The sequence below is a fragment of the Brassica napus genome, unplaced genomic scaffold, assembly GCF_020379485.1.
Source record: "Brassica napus cultivar Da-Ae unplaced genomic scaffold, Da-Ae ScsIHWf_220;HRSCAF=384, whole genome shotgun sequence".
In the NCBI taxonomy this organism is placed as follows: domain Eukaryota; kingdom Viridiplantae; phylum Streptophyta; class Magnoliopsida; order Brassicales; family Brassicaceae; genus Brassica; species Brassica napus.
The window spans coordinates 22,029-38,408 of record NW_026015613.1 but is presented as its reverse complement, the minus strand read 5'-3'; the positions used below and the strand labels follow the sequence as shown (position 1 = coordinate 38,408).

The window sequence follows — 16,380 nt, the reverse complement described above, 5'->3', positions numbered from 1 at the left end:
AGATAAGTTGAGAACATAACCAAATTAAGTCAAATCAAGTGTTGATTTGGTTCATACTCTTTATGATGGACGAGAGAATCGTTTATGTTAATGGAAGTGGCCAAGTACAAATAGAAAGGAACAATACTTCTACCCATGTAGAAAATAAATGATGACAAAAAACTTCAAAATAAAATATGTTTGTTTATGAGACAGGGAGCTAACATAGCTTTGACTCCTTGTAACTAAACCCTACTCAGACTCACCAAGCGCTCCATTATTGCCGGGTCGGATCATAACTCAGTAAGAGCTGTTAGGATCCTTTAATCCGAACCCACCAAAGCTGCTCCTTCCACTTGACTGTGAAGAACGGTCTGAACCAAATCCCCCATAACCTCCTGATGAGCGGTTTGAACCTCCTGAACCAAAGCCCCCGTAACCAGAGGAACGGTCTGAACCACCGGAATAACGGCTGCCTGATCCTTCTGAACGATCCCCACCATATCTACCACTCCCACCACCACCACCATAACCGCCTGAACGACCACCATAGCTTGAACTGCGATCCCTCATGCCTCCTCCATATGATCCACCAGATCGACCACCTATTCCTTCAAACATGCTTCCGCTTCCGCGTTCCACAGGAATGCTAGGAAGCTGCATTAATCCAACCCAGTACCAAAGTTTAGTCCAACCATTGTAAACAAAAAGAAAGAGAGGGTAAGTCACAGATGATAGATTCATACCTCAGTGAATTTGCTTCCGACTTCTCTCTCAATCATTTTAACAGCCCTTGATTGCTCTGGACCGTGGATGAGAATCGCATTTCCTTTCTTTCCAGCACGACCTGTTCTCCCCGTTCGGTGAACAAACGTCTCCGTGTTATTAGGAAGCTCATAATGAATTACCTATATTCATTCAACACAATCAAAAGATGAGTTAATACTCGTTAAGAACAAGCAAAGAGTGTAGTTTTTGACTCACCAAATCGACATTAGGTACATCAAGACCACGAGCAGCAACATCAGTTGCAACAAGGATATTGAAATTCCCATCCCTGAAACCAGCTAGTGTTCTTTCTCTCTGGCTCTGTGATATGTCACCGTGTAAAGCTTCGCATTTGAAGGTTTTGGCCAATCCATATGAAAGGCGATCAGCATCACGTTTCGTCTGTGTAAAAACAATGCATTTTCCTCCTTTACCATGCGCCTGCAAAAGGAACAACAAATGTACTATAAACCCTTTCCACCCATATATGACTGATAAAATAAAACAAGAAAAAATCACATACATACCTCTACAAGAGGACCAATAATGGATGCTTTTCCATAAGAATCAGCTGAGATAGAGTACATTGTAATCCCATCTGCAAGTTTCTGATCAGAATCTCCAACCTAAACACACACACAATCAGTCACCTCATTAACTAACAACTCTGTTAAACCCCCCAAGATAAATATATTCACAAGCAGGTATGAGAGATTACTCACAAGATCAATCGTCAAAGGATTGTTCAGGTACTTTTTGGTGAGAGATCTGATCCAACTCGGCATTGTAGCAGAAAACATCATGCTCTGACGCTTCTCAGGCAACTTCTGCAATATAACTTCCACATCCTCGGCAAATCCAACCTGAAGCATCTGATCAGCTTCATCGAGAACAATAAACTGAACCTCTGATAGATTCAAAGCTCCCCTTTTCATCAGATCAATGATACGACCCGGAGTTCCAACGGCTACATCGACACCGTAGTTGAGCTCCCTCATCTGCTGTCCGATGGGTGTACCTCCGTAAAGACAGATAGTATCCAAACTTGGAGCAGACTCCCTGAACTCCTTCTCAACCTGACGAGCAAGCTCTCTTGTAGGAGCCAGAACCAAACAAAGAGGGTTCTTCCCACGCCTGTCACACATCAAAGGCTACATAAAGAGGCAAACAAAGAGTGTAAACACAAAGTACAATCAAGGGAATAAACAAACCCGTGTTTAGCGTTGAACTTGATGATTTTGTCAATAACGGGAATCCCAAAAGCAAGAGTCTTTCCTGTTCCTGTCCTAGCACGTCCGATCATGTCCCGACCTTGCATCGCTGGCTCAAGCACAGCTTTCTATACAGACCAACAAACATTAAAAAGATCAGTGAAAAAGCAGAGAACTTTCAATTGATATGATTGAATAAACAAGAGAGCATACCTGAATAGGGAAGAGTTTATCGATTCCTCTACCACTCAAAGCTTTGACGATCTCCGGAGAGATCCCAAGCTCAGATATCGCTAACCCATCACCGCCGTTACTGCTGCTGCCAACACTCTCCTCCGAATCTCCTCCGTCATACGAAAGTGCGTAATCTTGAGCCGCGAATCCAGCGGGAGAAGCCATGGACGCTCTGAACTCGGACGGTCCGGATTGGAAATGAAAGTCTCTCGCTTTAACGCCATACGGGTTCGGAGTCTGAGGGAGAGCGACGCCGGATTTGAGATCGGAGACTGTGGCGGCGGCAGAGGAGGATGGAGCAAGGTGGTGAAATAGAGCGGCGTTGAGGGAGGTGAGAGAGGCGGAGAGAGTCTGAGTCCGCCTTGAGGCACCGAGGACGGATCGGCGGAGAACTGTGCTGATCATTTTCGGATCTAAATGTTTGAGAAAGAAAACCCGAAAAGTGAGGATTAGGGTTTTAGAGAGAAGACGGCAAGGGGTTTAGTGTGAGGGGCTTTAAAGAAGAAGAAGGCAGGTAACAACTTGAAAGTATAAAAAAGAAGAAGATATTTTGTTATAATCGCCTGCAGGTGAGTGTATGGTATCTTCCTGTACCTGCGCGAGTTTATTTTTCCTTGAGCCCAAAGGTGTGTGAACAAGGGGCCGGGTTATTTGGTGCGTAAATAATTCCGCATCTCTTTTATAAATACTACTTTGATATTGTCGACTTTCGTCATAATTTGAATTGGTTATTTTGACTTTGGGCAATCTATCTATCTATAAATATAAATCTTCTCTACTAATAAAAGGGAGCTTTGGAGGCTCCATAGGACGTCCACATCAGCGGAAAAAAATTATCCCGAAAGATGACACGTGGCATAAAATATAATTTTACATTTTAATATTATTTATTTTCGAAAATTGTAAAAAATATGTAAACATACAGCATAAAAAATGGAAAAACTACATTAAACATATGTAAGATTACTATTTTTCACTTAAAAAAAAGACGGCTTATCTCCATAATGTAACACTACCGTTTTATAAAAAAAAACAAAAAATATTATATATAATTTCGAAAATAATAATTATATGTAAAACATACAACATACAAATGGAAATACTACAATAAACATAAATATGTTTGACTATTTGTCCAAGTTCTTCTATTAAACATTGCCGTTTTACATTAAAAATAAAAAAATACGTAAAAATTTAAACATCTATCTTAAAATATAAAATATAGACATTAACTAAATATAAAGTATAAAAAAGAGAAATACTCAATATATAAAAAAAAATAATAAGTAAATATTATAAATATATAAATATACGAATTATATATACAATAATAAGTAAATGCACAATTTTTTAAAATCTCTACTAATAAAAGGGAGCTTTTGAGGCTCCATAGGACGTCCACATCAGCGGAAAAAATTTCTCCCAAAAGATGACACGTGGCATAAAATATAGTTTTACATTTTAATATTAATTATTTTCGAAAATTGTAAAAAATATGTAAACATACAGCATTAAAAAATGAAAAAAACTACATTAAACATATGTAAGATTACTATTTTTCACTTAAAAAAAAGATGGCTTATCTCCATAATGTAACACTACCGTTTTATAAAAAAAAACAAAAAACATTATATATAATTTCGAAAATAATAATTATATGTAAAACATACAACATACAAATGGAAATACTACAATAAACATAAATATGTTTGACTATTTGTCTAAGTTCTTCTATTAAACATTGCCGTTTTACATTAAAAATAAAAAAATACGTAAAAATTTATACATCTATCTTAAAATATAAAATATAGACATTAACTAAATATAAAGTATAAAAAAGAGAAATACTCAATATATAAAAAAAATAATAAGTAAATATTATAAATATATAAATATACGAATTATATATACAATAATAAGTAAATGCACAATTTTTTAAAAATGAAAAGAGTATATTAAATATTAAACATCTATCTTAAAATATAAAATATAGATATTAAGTAAATAGAAAATATAAGAAAAAGAAATAAACAACTTAAAAACAATGAAAAAAGTATATTAAGATTTAAACATCTATCTTAAAATGTAAAATATAGATATTACGCAAATAGAAAGTATAAGAAAAGGAAATACACAATTTAAAAAAATGGAAAAAGTACATTAGTATTTAAACATCTATCTTAAAATGTAAATCAATCTTAAAATATAAAATTATTAGTAAATAGAAAGTATAAGAAATAAAAATACACAATATAAAGAAAAATAAATAATAAGTAAATATATAATATAATCTCGAAAGATGACACGTGACATTAAACATATGTAAGATTACTATTTTTCACTTAAAAAAAAGACGGCTTATCTCCATAATGTATCATTACCGTTTTATAAAAAAAAACAAAAAACATTATATATAATTTCGAAAATAATAAATATATGTAAAACATACAACATAAAAATGGAAATACTACAATAAACATATGTAAGATTACCATTTTACATTTTTATTTTAAGAAAATAATATGTAAACATACAACATAAAAAATGAAAAAACTACATTAAACATATGTAAGATTACCATTTTTCACTAAAAAAAAGACGGCTTATCTCCATAATGTAACATTACTATTTTGTAAAAAAGAAAATTTTATATAATTTCGAAAATAATAAATAATATGTAAACATACACCATAAAAATGGAAATACTACATTAAACATATGTAAAATTACCATTTTACATTTAAAAATAAAAATAATATGTAAACATACAACATAAAAAAATGGAAAAACTACATTAAACATATGTAAGATTACCATTGTTCACTAAAAAAACGGGTTATCTTCATAATTTAATATTACCATTTTATTAAAAAAAGAAAACAAAACATAAATATAACTATTTGACTATTTATCCAAGTTCTTCTATTAAACATTGCCGTTTTACATTAAAAATGGAAAAATACGTAAAGATTTAAACATCTATCTTAAAATATAAAATATAGACATTAACTAAATATAAAGTATAAGAAAGAGAAATACTCAATATATAGAAAAATAAATAATAAGTAAATATTATAAATATATAAATATACGAATTATATATACAATAATAAGTAAATGCACAATTTTTAAAAAATGGAAAGAGTACATTAAATATTAAACATCTATCTTAAAATGTAAAATATAGATATTAAGTAAATAGAAAGTATAAGAAAAGGAAATACACAATTTAAAAAAATGGAAAAAATACATTAGTATTTAAACATCTATCTTAAAATGTAAATCAATCTTAAATATAAAATTATTAGTAAATAGAAATTATAGGAAATAGAAATACACAATATAAAGAAAAATAAATAATAAGTAAATATATAATATAAGTGAATACCAAATTTAAAAAATGGGAAATTACATTAAGATTTAAAAATATATATTAAAATTTAAAATATAGATATTACGTAAATAGAAAGTATAACAAATGAAAATATACAATTTAAAAAATGGAAAACGTACATTAAGATTTAAACATCTATCTTAAAATGTAAAATAGAGATATTAAGTAAATTAAAAGTACAAGAAATGGAAATACATATACAGGAAAATAAATAATAAGTAAATAATGTAAATATATAATATATGAATTATATATGTAATAATAAGTAAATACAGAATTTTTTTAAAAATGGAAAAAGTTCATCAAGCATTAAACATCTATCTTAAAATGTAAAATATATAATATAAGTAAATACACAATTTAAAAATGGAAAAAGTACATTAATATTTAAATATCTATTTAAAAATATAAAATATAGATATTACGTAAATAAAAATGTAAGAAATGGAAATAAACATTTAAAAAAATGGAAAAAGTACATTAAGATTTAAGCATCTATCTTAAAATGTACTTCTATCTTAAAATGGTAGTAAATTATATAAAAATGGAAATACCACATTAAACAAAAAAAAATGTATAGTTTTACATCAAAAAAGTCCCTATAAAACTCATTATTCCATCCACATCAATCTCACACTATTAAGGAAAATTTCAAAGCACTCGAGCAAAAAAATGGTTTCACTATCAACTCTTGCCATCCCAAAAACCTTTAATGACCTTGAATGAGATTTTTTTATAACAACAAACTTTTTGTTATGTGGATTCATTGTTGGGAAACCCACAACTTCCAAAAGCCAAACTTATTCATGGGAATTGAATTGTTTTTCATAGACTCAAAGGTATTCTTACAAATTTAAATTAATCTAATCCATAATTTTATTGTTAATATTCATACTAACTCTTTCATGATCAAATCATTTCAGTTAATAATCATTCAAGCGTTTATCCCGAAACACTTCATTCCTCGCCGAATCAAGTATTGGTTCATATTGGTTTAGTATTGTTTTTGGTTTACTAACCGGTTTAGGATGGTCCTATTGTAATTATAATTTAAGTTGGTTTAGCATATATTATGTTTAAAATAACTTAAATTAAATAATAATAATATTATGCTTAAAATATAATTTTAGAGACTTTTCAAATATAGTTTACAGAACATTATAGGTGATGAATTTAATTTATTAAATTCGTTTATTACTTAAAACTAAGTTTTTAAAAAAACGTACTGAGTTATAAATATCAATGATGGATTGGTGAGTATAACATGAAGACAAAAATATAAATATCTGATTTTCAAGATAAGAAATTCAGCTTTTATTCAGATACTCAATATATAATATCTTAAATTATTTTTTAAAAAATATACATAATTTATATATTTAGATTAATCTTCCAAACTTAAACTATTTTATTATATATGAATAATGTTTTTAAATAAAAATAATTTCTGATTTAAAATAAAAAATAAAAACAACAAATGTTTATTTTCAAATAATGGATGTAATTTACATTATAATATCATTTAACAAGTATTAGATACGTTTTGATATATCATTATTTTCTATTTCCAGAAAACAATAAATTGTTAAACATCAATATCATCTAGGTTAAGTATACGAACAACAAAAAATCAAACATCACAAAAAATATTTACATAACCATTATAATACAATAATTTAATCAAAAATACAATTGAAAAAATATTAAAAAGAATAGTTATATACTTAATATTTGAAAATAAAAGATATTTTTGCTAAAATTGTACTTACCTGGCCAAGGAGATCGACCATCATTTTACGGATCGATCGAATGTTGAACATGTGGTCGATCCAAAAATACTCTGCAGTTTAATAAAATCTCTAAAACATTTATTCTAACACTCAAAAGATAGTTTTGTTAAATATGATAACTAGATAGCCAATAAAATTACAAAAAAAATATTTAAATAGTAACAAATATGTTAATTTAACGTGTTAAAATTTAAAAATAAATTTTAATTATGACATGCATTTTAACATTTATATAAATATAAATCATAGCCTAAATATAAATAATTTAACAACTTCAATTGGAAAAAAATAAAAATCCCGGGCGTAGCCCGGGTTAATCCCTAGTATATAAATATAAAACAGAGTTTTTTCTCACCTCCTTGCGCCACGTCACCATGGAGGGTGGGGCTTTTCGTGACACGTGTCGCCACAGCAAGTATCCTTGCGATTTTCGGTAGGCGCTTCTCCTATTCCTCTAACGTGATCTGGGCTTTTTATTACATTTGCAAATTAAACCCAAACCTAAAGCTCTGTTAGAGACCCATTAGGAGCTTCTTCTTCTTTGACCGTCTTCATCATCTCTATTCCTCTCTTTTTCACTACAGCAACCAGAACGATATGTAACGCCTTCTCTCTTCTCATTAAGTTTCGCCATTAACTCACGAAGTTCTCCCACTACGTCAAATTTAATTACTTTTCTCCTCACCTCCTTTTCAAATCCCTAATTTTCTATACTATAAATAATGATGCAACCATCTCCAAATCTTACTGCTTCACCAGATTCTTTACCGATCGTCCTTTCAAACACATCCTATAACAATGGTGGGATCCCTTATGTTCTTTCCGATTTGAAGGCCAGTCCGTGTTCTCAAATGGTGGTGACGCGTCTCCTACGTACATTGAAGCGCGCAATACGAAGAAAATCGGTGAGCTGATGGGTGTAGTCATGCTCCTCCTTGATGAAAAAGTTTGCATCATATTCCATCCCATATATCTTTCAATTTTAGGCTGGTTACACCTCATTAACTTGATCCCCTTCTTCATTCTTTTACCAAATTTCAGTCAACACGTCTCCAAAGTTCCATCTTTGGTCATCGCCTAATGAAGGTAATTGAACTGATGCCATTTTATCTTTGCATAATCAGTGAGTAAAATTGGTGTCTCAGACACTCCTCTTATTGAATTTCAAGCGGTAATAAACTATCTTTAACATTGCTTTGTCCGTGTTCTTACTTATCTTCAAAATAATTCTAGGAAACTATAGTCTCTCGCTTCAAGACCATGTGAAGCTACTGCTTGCTTTAGCCAAAGAATATGGTGTTAACATAGAGCAAGTCCGAGAACTCATTAGGCAATAACTTGGACTTGAGAATCCACCCAATAAACCTTATGTTTTTGTATTTTTATTGATACTCTTCAATAGATTTCTCTCTTGATGAACGAGCGCTCTTTAGGTGACGATGGAGAGATTCATTCTACAAATAATGAGGCTTTATCTTTCATATCACATTGAGTGGAATATGAGACATGCTCTCAAGCCAACGTATGAAACTTTCTTTCAGATGTAAATACTCATCCTGGAGGGTTGCAGTTTTTTTCCATCGTCTGTGTTGATCTTCATTGGTCATACTACGGATGTGGCTTAGTCATGCTACTTTAAAGCTTCATCAAATCACTTGGAATGATCATGCTTCCTTGCTTGAGAAAACTTTTGTTTATGAAGTAAACAGAGTTTTCTCTCACCTCCTTTTGCCACGTCACCATGGAGGGTGGGGCTTTTCGTGACACGTGTCGCCACAGCAAGTATCCTTGCGATTTTCGGTAGGCGCTTCTCCTATTCCTCTAACGTGATCTGGGCTTTTTATTACATTTGCAAATTAAACCCAAACCTAAAGCTCTGTTAGAGACCCATTAGGAGCTTCTTCTTCTTTGACCGTCTTCATCATCTCTATTCCTCTCTTTTTCACTACAGCAACCAGAACGATATGTAACGCCTTCTCTCTTCTCATTAAGTTTCGCCATTAACTCACGAAGTTCTCCCACTACGTCAAATTTAATTACTTTTCTCCTCACCTCCTTTTCAAATCCCTAATTTTCTATACTATAAATAATGATGCAACCATCTCCAAATCTTACTGCTTCACCAGATTCTTTACCGATCGTCCTTTCAAACACATCCTATAACAATGGTGGGATCCCTTATGTTCTTTCCGATTTGAAGGCCAGTCCGTGTTCTCAAATGGTGGTGACGCGTCTCCTACGTACATTGAAGCGCGCAATACGAAGAAAATCGGTGAGCTGATGGGTGTAGTCATGCTCCTCCTTGATGAAAAGGTTTGCATCATATTCCATCCCATATATCTTTCAATTTTAGGCTGGTTACACCTCATTAACTTGATCCCCTTCTTCATTCTTTTACCAAATTTCAGTCAACACGTCTCCAAAGTTCCATCTTTGGTCATCGCCTAATGAAGGTAATTGAACTGATGCCATTTTATCTTTGCATAATCAGTGAGTAAAATTGGTGTCTTAGACACTCCTCTTATTGAATTTCAAGCGGTAATAAACTATCTTTAACATTGCTTTGTCCGTGTTCTTACTTATCTTCAAAATAATTCTAGGAAACTATAGTCTCTCGCTTCAAGACCATGTGAAGCTACTGCTTGCTTTAGCCAAAGAATATGGTGTTAACATAGAGCAAGTCCGAGAACTCATTAGGCAATAACTTGGACTTGAGAATCCACCCAATAAACCTTATGTTTTTGTATTTTTATTGATACTCTTCAATAGATTTCTCTCTTGATGAACGAGCGCTCTTTAGGTGACGATGGAGAGATTCATTCTACAAATAATGGGGCTTTATCTTTCATATCGCATTGAGTGGAATATGAGACATGCTCTCAAGCCAACGTATGAAACTTTCTTTCAGATGTAAATACTCATCCTGGAGGGTTGCAGTTTTTTTCCATCGTCTGTGTTGATCTTCATTGGTCATACTACGGATGTGGCTTAGTCCTGCTACTTTAAAGCTTCATCAAATCACTTGGAATGATCATGCTTCCTTGCTTGAGAAAACTTTTGTTTATGAAATATGTGTAAGTACTTTCCATTACAATAATCTCCAAAACAACTTTGTTTCTTAATATAACATTATGTTATTTATAAGGCGTTGCATCCAATCAGCAGCATCTTGGATCGTAAAAATGATTCGGAATAGGTTGTCATGCTTTGGTTATAATCATCCATCTATTCATGGTTAGTTAGTTTTATACACATGTTTCTTTGATCGCCACCAGCTTAGCTCTACTGCAACTTTTGGATTACATGTTAACCATCTCTTTTCATACTATGTACTTCTCCTTTTAACATACGGTCTAACATCTTATAATTCGTTTGCGGGGACAACAACCTAGGTGATGGTTTGCCAGGAGCTACATGTGTGTCCTGCATCTTCTCTAAAAGCCACAAGTCATCTGCAACTGATCAGGCCACCGGCAGTGGTGGCGTCCACATAATGAACCAGCGTAGCTGAGCACCACACAGTTGGGAGCTCAGCAAAGAGGCCACATGTTTCAACAACAGAGAGGGAGTTTAGGAAGGAAACCAAAGCATACATGCTGAAGATAGCCAAATGAAGACTGCTCCACTTTCTCGCAAGCTTTTTTCCGTTTAGTTTCTTAAAAAAAAACCTATGGTTCTACGTTCACGTTTCCTATATTCTCAATGAATAAAATCATATTTCATCTTAATCCACTCCAGTTTTGGTTGACATTTGTTTCCAAGCTCTGGGTATTAACGTATCTAGATAACCTTTGCTGGTGGCACAAAACAAAATACACTTCAATATTATACACTAATGAACAACTACTTGGATTAGAAAGGGACAAACTAAAGAGAAACTCCAAAATGTGTATAATTTTTTTTTTTGTTACTGTAATGTGTATAAGTTTGTATCTAACACTTTTATGTTGTTTTGCAGAAGGGAGGAAGCAAGAATCAGTTGAAATGAAAATAAGAAGAAGGTTTAACAATATCAAGAAGCATCTGTTCAGAGTTTCAGAATCGATGGATGTTGGGTTATTGTTTTTTTTTTTTGTTCCTCAAATTCCAAATTGACATTCCACTAAAAATGAAGTCATTTTCCACCAATTATATTGTTTGATTTCAAATTATTCACATCTCCTTCTCCCCTAATTCCCAAGTTTTTCTTTGAACTATATATATTCCATAATATTGAAATGATTTAAGGAAAAACATATTTAGAAGAAAAAGATCAAATGTTTGCTTTAAATTTAAACAAGTCATAAGACTTTAACTATCTGAGCAACAACAATCACTATAGAGGATGGAAGAATAGCAAATAAAAACCTATGATATTAGATTCAACTTATAACAAAATTAAATAATAAATATTGACTTAGTGGAAAACGCAAGAGATTGTATAAATAAGGAATATATTCTTTTTAAGGAGTATAAATTTGATTACAATGTTGTAGTGTAAATTATTTTGTATTGAGTTTTAAAACTGAAAAAGTTAGAGAAACCCTAATAATACTTCAGAAATTCTATCCATTTAAAAAAAAAATACTAATATGTATTTATCTCAAATATATATTAATTTGAAATATTAAAAATAATAAACTTAAATATATATTTTAGTTCTTAATAGTTTTTAAATGTAATTAAAATTAAGATTAAAATTAGGATTAAAATGTCTTAAAAGGTGTAATTTCAAAAGTTAAATAATAATTAGGGTATTTATCAAAGTATCCATTTTTTATTTTTATTTTGATCTTGAATTAAACTAGATATTGGATTTTATGACCTTGGACAAGAAAAATACCTAGGTATATGCAAAGTTGCAGTGTACATTAAAACTCAGTGTTTTAAAAACTTGACCAACCCGATGGTTGTATCAGGCTCGACCATGAACCGGTTACGTAACCGAATTGGATCTAATAACTGGTTTGACCATGAATCATCAAGTAGTCCAATTAAATTTCAAAGTTATTGAACTTTATAAAATCATTAAAACTTTCAAAAATATATAAACAAGCCATATGAAAAAAAATAGTATATATGTATAGTGTTTTATATATGATATCTATTTACATTTTAATTATGTATATACTATCTTTACTTTTAAATTTCTTTAATTAAAAATATTGAACCATATTATTGAATCAAGTTTGGCTCGGTCGAACAATATTGAATCGTGACTCACATAATTATCTGGTTCAGTTTCCAGTCCAGTTTTAAAAACATTGTTAAAAACTAAAATGTGGCTGGTGTGTGGGCGTTCATTGAAAAGTTATCAATCCACCCACGCATATATAATAAACCGTTTTTAAAACTATTTAACTTGCAAATGTTTTCCTTTTATAACAGAAGCAAGTCATGTTGTAATGTTGTGAAGAGTAAAAGAGATTAATTGGTTGGATGATCAAAACTAACTATAATGAAATATGTTTTTAAAGTTAAGATTAACAAACCAAATGTAAAAGAAAACGTATTAGTTTATAAGAATAATATCCGATATCGGTTACTTCTCTTCACAATAAGATGTATTATAGTTTGTTCCATAATTTGGAACACTATTGATAACACAACAAACTTTGTAACCAAATAAGGCTAATAGGTTAATATTTTGTAAAAAAATTATGAAATTATAAAAAAGAGGAAGATGAGAAAAATAGTTGTGAATAGCAAATATAAAGCTGATAAATCTGACAAAAAGAAGAGTTCATCTGATTCCAAATGATGATCCAAAATAAAAGATAAATAAAGACTGCAGTTTATATAACTAACATGGATTTATCAAATTTAAGATTTTGGGCAAGTTTACTATCATATCTAATTGTTGATATATATTATGTTAAAAAGGTAATATTTTCACAACATAATATATATATATATATATATAAACCTTAATTTAATATAATTATTTAATTAATGATGAAGCACATTTATAAATTAATCTTATAACATAAATAATATTATAATTTTCAATCAAATAATAAACAATTCGACAATTACACTTTCAAATTGTCATGCATATATTTAAATTTAAAGTGTCATGTATATATATAAACTTAAATTTCTTTTATAATAACTATGCATAGACTACAATCAAATTAATATATCTCCATATCATCAATACATATTTTCTAAAATATTATTAAAAATATTTTAATTAAAGAATTATAGCCAAACCATATTAATATTAGCAAAACCGGCGCGTAGCGCCGGCAAACCCCTAGTTATCAATAATATTACCTTTTGAGTTTTTGTCTCAATAATAACACTAAAAAGAGAAAGTCACAAAAATAACATTCATTAAAGAATAAAATATCTCTAACACACTTAGTTTAAAATTAAATAAACAAACAAAAATAAAAAAATAAAAAAAAAAGAAATTTTTTTATAGTTTTACATTATATGTTTTCAGATTCGAAATTTTTTATAATTTTCTTTTGAATTTTTTTTTTATTTTTTTCAATTTTTTTTATAATTCAAAAATACTTTTTGAAACTGTTTTTAAATTTTTTATTTTTTAGTATTTATTTTTTATTTTATAAAATTTTAAACCTTAATTCTCAAACCTCACCCCTTAACTCTAAACCCTAAAGTTTAGATTAATTAACCCAAAGGTATAAGTGTATACTAGGTGACCGGTCCGCACCCTGTGCGGGCACACTGTGTTCTCTCTCGGTCCGTACCTCACGAGAGGAAACACAGTAACGTTAGTATGAAGAGGCAGATATTGTGTGTATGTATAATTGCAACGTCACAAAATATTTTATGTGTTTACGAAGATACATTCATTCAAAAAATGGAATAAATAGTGTATAGTTTTAGAAGTAACAGATTTTATATTATCATTAATTAGAATTGTATTGTATATGTTTCGTAATTCTTTATTTTAGGTGAATAATATTATTTTTCCATAAATAATAAACAAACATTTATGTAGACATATTAAAAGAAAATATAATAAAAATCAAAATATTATCCATAAATAATATAAATTATGAAGTATATTTCTCGATAAAGAAAGCAAATTCAATTAGAAACTTGAAAAAAATTAAATAAATTTTGTAAGCAATTTGACGGGTTAACATTATTTGATAGATTTATAAATTTCTAAATTTTATTGAACATGAAATAATATTAAATTGACATACCGTCATCGGTCTCCTAACTCATCACAACCCATCTAGCAAATACAAAAAATAAATAATTGCAACAGTTTATTCATTTTAAAATTTGTATTTGAAAAAAAAAGTAGATTAAAATTACGTACCGTGACTACGAATTATTCTGAAAAACTTGTTTGTAGACAACATTCAATATTTTTGTCTGCGGCTTCCCTTCTTTACCAGTTATTAGGATTTTTAATCCAGATCTCGACTTAACTCTTGAAAGTGCAACTTTGCCTTGCATTTTGTAAACATTTTATAAATTATTTTAAAATTATGATAAATTTATTCTTTAAACAACGATAAATAATTTAAAAATAATATTAATAAACATTTTTGGATTTTCTAATATTTAAAATAGTTATTATATAATTATATTCGAACACAATTCATCAAGTAGAGTATAAAATTATTATAATTATCTTATATAAAATTTCGTTCATTGTATTTTATAGTTTATAAATATTAAAAGTAATAAATAAAACATTATTAATCTTTCTATAATACTTCCAAGGTAAAGTGGGTGGCAGAGTCGATGAAAGTGGGTGGGAGAGTCGATTCATCAAGTAGCATATAATACTTCCAAGGCAAAGTGGGTGGCAGAGTCGATGAAAGATGAGGAGCCTTTGCGTCTAAACACATTTTTCTTAGCACACAAACAGCATCGTCGTAATACCTTAATAGTATGAGATGAGAGATTTGTGAATAATACTTTAAAAAAATAAAAAGAGAATGTTTGTATTTTAAGACCTTGGGTGTCTCATATATATATACAGTCGATTTATTTCTCATATTAATGACGCACAATATTTTTGCACAATAAATAATAAAATCGTTTAAAGAAAGATATTAAATGTGTATTGTCAAAAAATGATTTGCATATGATATGATTTTAACTTGCGCAAGTAATCCATATTAGAAAGGTAAGTTATTAAAAACAAACAACCTAATTAGAAACATTAAAATATTTTGTAAGCAATGTAATAAATATGATATCAACATGCGCAAGTTTACCGTTTGAATAATAAGGAAAGTTTTTAATATTTGTCTTAATTCTAAATCTTGCCCAAGGGTAAACTAAATCGATAATATTTAATGATTTCAACTTGCGCAAGTAATCCATATTGTGAATAAGTGATTTGCATATTTAATGATTTCAACTTGCCCAAGTAATCCATATCAGAAAGGTAAGTTATTAAAAACAAATTTTGTCAATAAGTTATTTGCATATTTAATGATTTCAACTTGCGCAAGTAATCCATATTAGAAATGTAAGTTATTAAAAACAAACAACATAATTAGTAGGGGTGGGCACTTTACCCGATATCCGAAGTGGCACCCGAACCCGATCCGAAAATGCATGTCAAGTTTTTTGTTTAAAAAATTAACAAAAATTACATCCAAATTTTTTTAAAAAATAACTAAATTAATGCGTTTTTAGTTTTAAATTTTTATGTCTAAATCTATTAACCATTCAATCTATTAAAAATAAAAAATTAGTTAACTGAAAGTTATATTTTTAAATATAAGAAACTTGAGAAATGAAAATTTTAATTTTTTTTTCAAAATCTAAATATCCGAACCCGATCTGAAATAACCAAATCCGAACTAAAAATACCCGAACCCGACCCGAAGTACAGAAATACCCGAACGGGTTCTACACCTCTATACCGAAATACTCGAAAATCCAAAATACCCGAGCCGAACCCGAACGGGTATCCGAACGCCCACCCCTACTAATTAGAAACATTATAATATTTTCTAAGCAAATGTAATTAATATGATATCAACATGCGCAAGTTTACTGTTTGAATAATAAAGAAAGT

At 30.0% G+C, this 16,380-nt stretch overlaps 1 protein-coding gene across 1 annotated transcript; it reads right to left on the bottom strand.

Moving 5' to 3' along the window:
* Positions 1-66: 66 nt before the first annotated feature.
* Positions 67-2,630, bottom strand: LOC125600348 (DEAD-box ATP-dependent RNA helicase 9, mitochondrial-like). The gene is made up of 7 exons (XM_048773111.1): positions 2,172-2,630; positions 1,959-2,086; positions 1,470-1,881; positions 1,275-1,373; positions 964-1,188; positions 726-887; positions 67-636 (listed from the first exon to the last, which is right to left on the bottom strand). Exons 1-7 carry the CDS (start codon positions 2,595-2,597, stop codon positions 280-282), a joined length of 1,809 nt encoding a protein of 602 aa, XP_048629068.1. The 5' UTR covers positions 2,598-2,630; the 3' UTR covers positions 67-279.
* Positions 2,631-16,380: the final 13,750 nt, after the last annotated feature.

Bases quoted from the DNA above. Each gene is read 5' to 3' on its own strand.
- LOC125600348 (XM_048773111.1), bottom strand. From the start codon at position 2,597: ATGATCAGCACAGTTCTCCGCCGATCCGTCCTCGGTGCCTCAAGGCGG. The intron at 1,189-1,274 runs GTATGTATGTGA...TTCCTTTTGCAG, and splicing joins TTATTGGTCCTCTTGTAGAG to GCGCATGGTAAAGGAGGAAA. The intron at 888-963 runs GTGAGTCAAAAA...GAATGAATATAG, and splicing joins ATGTACCTAATGTCGATTTG to GTAATTCATTATGAGCTTCC.